General features: G+C 32.1%; 1 protein-coding gene across 4 annotated transcripts; it reads right to left on the reverse strand.

Moving 5' to 3' along the window:
- Nucleotides 1–547: 547 nt before the first annotated feature.
- Nucleotides 548–3,643, reverse strand: LOC21408840. Of its 4 annotated transcripts, none has more exons than XM_024166733.1 (3): nt 3,402–3,643; nt 1,206–2,277; nt 548–1,109 (listed from the first exon to the last, which is right to left on the reverse strand). In XM_024166733.1, exons 2-3 carry the CDS (start codon nt 2,252–2,254, stop codon nt 959–961), a joined length of 1,200 nt encoding a protein of 399 aa, XP_024022501.1. In that variant the 5' UTR covers nt 2,255–2,277; nt 3,402–3,643; the 3' UTR covers nt 548–958. The 4 variants fall into 4 exon arrangements, with proteins under 4 accessions (XP_024022501.1, XP_010098043.1, XP_024022500.1 ...); XM_010099741.2 differs by lacking the exon at nt 3,402–3,643 and adding an exon at nt 3,202–3,353; XM_024166732.1 differs by lacking the exon at nt 3,402–3,643 and adding an exon at nt 3,202–3,353 and having other exon boundaries at nt 1,206–2,347.
- Nucleotides 3,644–6,097: the final 2,454 nt, after the last annotated feature.

A 6,097-nucleotide genomic window follows, 5' to 3' on the forward strand; every position in this document is an offset into this window, starting at 1 on the left:
CAAACTTGAAAATTAACGGTCAGATTTTTCTGACACTTCTAATAGCATTTTATTCTGTTAGACCCCATCTATATGGAAAAGAATGCGCGTTTGGTTTATGGATTCAGAACTATTTTTAATTTACGTGTATTTTTTGTGAAAAAAAAATATTATAGCGAACTACAAATTATGGTCCGAATCATGAATGGGGTCAGAAAAACCTTGTAGTCATTGTTTTGAGCAAATAAGGATCTTAGTTATGGACCTATGAAATTCACAAATAATCAAAGATCTAATGGATCCACCTCCAAAAACTTCTTAGCTAAACTGGAACATATATGTTCCACTTCAGCATTCTGCTGTTCTCTTCTTAAGAATCATAAAATAACGTTTAAAGAAAATTATTAGTGGTAGGATAATGTAAGTTAGAACTATAGATGAAATTTTTAGGCCCCATTTAACTCATGTAATTGAACCATGATTTTGATTTCATTACAGTATTTATCTCATAAAATTTATTCCCATAATTTTCCTGCCAATGAATCAAAATCAATGATTTTAACGCGTGAATAAAGGGGATCCTTAGAAGTCTTGGAAAGATTTAACAAGAAATAGAAGATACCAATTGTTATTTGGATACTGCATACATTATATAATGAGCTCATCAGAGTTTCAAAAAGGCTTCCACATCAACTCCTAACCAAATCAAATGGGCATGACAAAGATATGAAAACTAAAGAGCCAGGGTTTTGATAGCCACTTGAAACCCATCTTATCAAAAAACATATTAAAAAAAAAAAAGCCATCTAAGTCCTGCTACTACTCATAACTGACCAGTACTTCCAAATTTGAATATCCAAACATAATAAGCAAATAGTGCAAAATGTTTCCTGACCATCCATGGCTGCAAACAGAATCTCACAGACAGCGCTTAAGGAACGGACAATCTAGAGAAGCCTGGTAAAGCCATAGCAATCCGTTACATGGCAACAGGCATGCCCAGTAAGAAGAGATCTTCATGGAAGCTCGAAGCAGGAGAACTTCTAGCAGATTTTTGGTCAGTTTTTTCTGTTTCCTCGTCGGAAATCTCATCCAAGCAGCAATCAAAACTGCAAAAGGCTTTCTCACCTCTGCACGGAATTAAGGAAATTACAGCCTGATCAGTGAATATGACTAGGATTAAGATGGACTCAAGTGAAAATTGTTAATGGATGATAAGGACAAACCTGTACATATAAATGTCTTTATCTTCTACCAACTTTCTCTTGCAAGAGTAACAAAATGTCAAAACTTCATCAGAGTGAACTGGGCCTAAATCCTCCGAATTAGCGGCCACTTGAGGTGATTTGATCCCCAATTCTTCCTTCTTACCAAAATTTTCCGTCTCATTTGCGCAACATTCTAAAACGCAGTCGCCAAAAATATGAATTGTTTTAGGGTTTGGACCATGGGAAATTATACAGGTATAGTCCTCAGAAAGTTCCATCTCTCTTTTAGAAAGAGAACCCACATATCCCTGGCTGGGCCCAATAGGTATCGGAACAGTACTCGGTTTAATACTCAAAGAATTTTCTACTTCAAAAGCGGTGCCAATCACCAAGGATGAACTCATTCTAGTTTTAGCTTCCGAACAGAAGTTTTCAGACCTCAAGTTGTGAGTATAGGAAAAGCTGACAAGTGAAGAAGGCACAGTTGAATCCGAGAAACACAAAGGAGTGTTTTTATACGGTTCAGATTCTAATGGTACTTCCTTACCATCAATGACAACATTTTTGGCACCCAATTGGGATTTAAGACACTTGGTTTGAGAAAGCCGGGAAGCTATGTAGTTTGTAGGTAAAGATTTGGATTTCAAGGAAGAATCAAGCGAATCATGGTAATCTTTAAAGGAATTAGTGGTATTAGTTTTAACTTGTGATCCGAAAATTATGTTCTGCTTTGGGATATCAAGAACTCCACCAGTTGTATCATCAACAAGTGAGTTGACAATGCCAAGGCCTACTTTACTGTAATGCCACTCCTTTTGAAATCCATTTTGGGACAACGATGATGATCGAGCGTATCTACAATTCGCGGGATTTTTTAAGTTCGAAAAAACTCCAATGTCAAGAGGAGAAGTGGGGCTTCTAATTGAATCGGAATCTGATGAACCTTTACCAAACCCTACAAAGAAACCAGGAATACTGAAAAGTGAGCCGCTTATATGCCTCAGGCCCAACGTATCAGATGGGATTTCGGACTCTGGATCAGAATCAGCCATTAGATTATCATGCATACTCCTTCCTCATCTGACCTTTTCTGTATAAGTCAGCGCAAGCTAACCTCAGTCCTCTTAGTATGAAAGCAAACTGTTCCTTACTGCAAATTACTAATCTAACAACCAGCACATCAATAAAGACCAAAAATTTAAACAATGAGCACGGAAAGAATGAGAAAATCCAAGTGAGAGCCAAGCCAAGCGGAAAATTCAAAAACTGCGAAAAAAGAAGTGATGAGAATCTAAATAGATTGAGGACCAAAGGGAAAACGGCAAATAAAAAGCTAGACAAATTTTAACAAAATACACATATGGAAGCCAATTGTATATATAAACAAGGGACAAGTTGTAAAAGCAATAGACTTTTCAACACAGATACAAAAGTAACAAAAATCTTTCAAAGAGCCAAATTAGTAACAGTGAAGTAAGATCTGATATAATCAAATATAACAATTAACTGTAACATAACACGAGGATAAGGCAATCAGAAGTCAGAAAGATTATCTTACAGGTAAAGATAAAAACTTCCTAAATGAACACGAATAAACTGAAAAAAGAAAACCCAGTAGAGCCATTTAAGGAAATATAGAACCGAAATCAGTAATATGATAGTTTCATCAATGTCAATTCTATCAGATATGATATGCATGAAAAGGAAAAACACTTGATCATTTGATTAATTAATCCAAACAAATCTGATAGATCCTCTGAACTTGCATGCGGAAAATAAATAAAAAAGGGGAAGAACAGCTAGTACAGGATCATATATATATTGCATCAAATGAGTACACTAAAAAAGTAATCTTTTCCAGAAGATTAACGCTCATTCATGCATAAAAAATAGAACCAAAAACATAAAATCGCTCCCCATCTAATTTTGAAGCTCCCAAAACCCAATATCGCATCAAATGAATTTAAAAAAAAAAATCATAATTAAGAAAAAAAATAAAATAAAGAAAGCCCACCTGGGTTCTTCTTCGAGAGCCTTCAAATGCATCGAAGAAATTATTTATATGTAAAAAAAAATGAAGCCTAATAAGACTCCCCTTCTGTTCTCTTCTCCGCTTTTTTTCAATTTATTTAAAAATTTTAAATAATCAATCTTCTGAAACGAGAAATGCACATCATCATAATTAAGAAAAAAAATAAAATAAAGAAAGCCCACCTGGGTTCTTCTTCGAGAGCCTTCAAATGCATCGAAGAAATTATTTATATGTAAAAAAAAATGAAGCCTAATAAGACTCCCCTTCTGTTCTCTTCTCCGCTTTTTTTCAATTTATTTAAAAATTTTAAATAATCAATCTTCTGAAACGAGAAATGCACATCACTCATCAAAATTATAGAAAGGAGACACTGAGGCTTCTGATACACTTCTCCCTCACACTCTCTCTCCTAATTATTAGCAAAGCCCATACGTATTCGTACTGTAGAAAGAGTATATTTATACGTATATTCTGAGTTCTAAGAGAAGATAGAGACAAAAAGACAATGTCTAACGTGTTATGCTTCAGACCAAAAAACAACAGTTGCACTGCCATTATTGGACGGTCCAGTTTCGTAAAGTACCACTGACTTTTGGTGGGCCCACCTCGTAAATAAACCACTCCACAGCCATTGGCTTATAAGAGGGATCTTCACGTGATTCCTTGGATTTTTGGACTAAAGAATGGTCTGCCGTATATATACCTTAGATTTTGTTCTCCTTTTCTTTTTTCCTTTTTTTTTTTTGACCCTTTTGAATGAATCTGCACTAAACGACAAAAGGTGAGCATTGTCTACACCCCCAGCGGCGATGCTCTACGGCTATTTTGGCTTGAGCTAGTTTTTTTTTTTTTTTTTTTTCCTTTTTTCCTTTTCTTTTTTTGCTACAAAAGTTAGATTAGTCACTTTTTGTTTGGTTATATTTAATGGAGAATTCTGCCGTAGAGAAAACAAACACGTAATTTTACTGTTGGAATAAATAATTTACGTGTCAGAATAATATTTTTTGAATGAGATTTTCATGAATTTAATGGAGATTTATGCTGCAGAGAAGATAAACACATTTTTTGTGCATAAATTTTATCTTGGCGTGTTATTTTATCTTGATATGATTCTTATATGTTATTATTAGAAAAACCTTGCATTTATTTGTATTATAGAAATTCCTAGTACTATTGATATACTCTGAAGTCTTTTGACTTTTCTATTCTCCATAAAATCAAAGTCAAAAGGCTATAATTTAATCTCTTCACTTAATAAGAAAATTTATGGTTTCATCTCAATGTCGAGTTTCGAGACTTCGAGTTTTGAGGGAAAAACTTTTTTTGTGGGAGGAAAAAAAATTAAACAAAACCACTTTTAATGCACAACTACTTTTAGGGTTCGTTTGAATTGATTTTAAAAAATCTATTTTTAATTTATTTAGTTTAAAAGTTACTTTTAAATCTATTTAGAATGACAACTTTAAAATACTTTTAATTTTTTTAAATACTTTTAGAATAATACATCTCAATAGTGCTTTTGAAAACTTTTTATTTACATTTTTAACCATCTATTTGTGAATAATAAATTAAATATCTCATTCATATCCTTTTATTATATTATTTTTTATAACAAAAGTGCTCTTGATTTTTTTATCCAAACAAATTCAAAAACTCTTCTTAAATATAAAAGTATTTTTTTAAACACTGTCTAAACACTAATAAAAAAGTCTTAACTTATATTTATCTTCTTCTACTACTTAAAAACACAAGCACAAACTATCCCAAACGAATCTTTAAACTTTGGCATATGCTAGATTCAATCAAATTTGACACCAAATATAACATATACAAAATTTTAACTTTTAAGTATTATTAATCCATATATTGATGTTTTCATGAAAAAGTCAATTCACAAGTATGAAAGCTTAATTTTTTTTTGAAACATAAAATTTAATAATTATGTCAAAAGGTAAATATATATTGATCTAATAGTATTAAAGAGTTTAAGTGTGGATTGCAGGTTCAATCTTGTATTTATACATTGAAAAAAAAAAACATGACATTGAATTAACATGATCGTTTATATGATCTTATTATATTCCTTAACTATTAAAATAAAATAAAAAATAATGCACACACGTCATCTAACATCTATCATTCATCCCGTACATGATCCTCTCTAGCCTTACTTCTTGCCAATAGGGTAATGGAGCTAATTTATGGTTTACGCATTATCATAATCAAAGTCGGAAATTCTTTTTTTTTTTTGGGAAAAGAAATTGTACAAAATTCAACTATTGGAATTACTCTAAAAATCTCAGGCCTCTTTCGCTTCATAAAATTGAGTTTTCAATTCGAATTGAGATATGATAGTTCTGTTTATTTTACTTATTTAAATTTAAAATTTGAGTTTTACTATAATAAAAAGCTTTCAAAAACTTCACATCTAATTTGTTACTACAGTAAAAACTCTCACATAAAATCACATCTCAACTCAAATTAAAAATTTAAATTAACGAACTAAATTAAAATTTTTAACTGTAACAGAAAATATTATATGTAACATTTTTTGAAAATTGTTAATTATAAAAATTTAAAATTAAAAAATTAAATTAATAAAATGAACGACCTCCACGTTGTTCTTCTAATGGACTCCGCGGTCAAACGGCGTCAATTTATCCGTCAACTTCATGATTTGGTGGGCCCAGTATGGTCCGACATCACATTACGATGGTTTGCTAATGAGTCTTCAAACTCACAAGTCACAATAGCTTTCCTCTTTTTTTTTTTTTTATTTTTTTCCTCCCCTTAATGCCGTGTCCTTTTACGGTTCCATTTTGTCGTTTTGTGAATTCAAGGAGGAAAGAATGAAAATGACACGCACATGTTGCTACAC

This window comes from Morus notabilis, unplaced genomic scaffold, assembly GCF_000414095.1.
Source record: "Morus notabilis unplaced genomic scaffold, ASM41409v2 Scaffold307, whole genome shotgun sequence".
NCBI lineage: Eukaryota > Viridiplantae > Streptophyta > Magnoliopsida > Rosales > Moraceae > Morus > Morus notabilis.

Coding starts and splice junctions, on each gene's coding strand:
- LOC21408840 (XM_024166733.1), bottom strand. CDS start 2,254: ATGCATGATAATCTAATGGCTGATTCTGATCCAGAGTCCGAAATCCCA. Junction 1,110..1,205: donor AAAGACATTTATATGTACAG/GTTTGTCCTTAT, acceptor AATTCCGTGCAG/AGGTGAGAAAGCCTTTTGCA.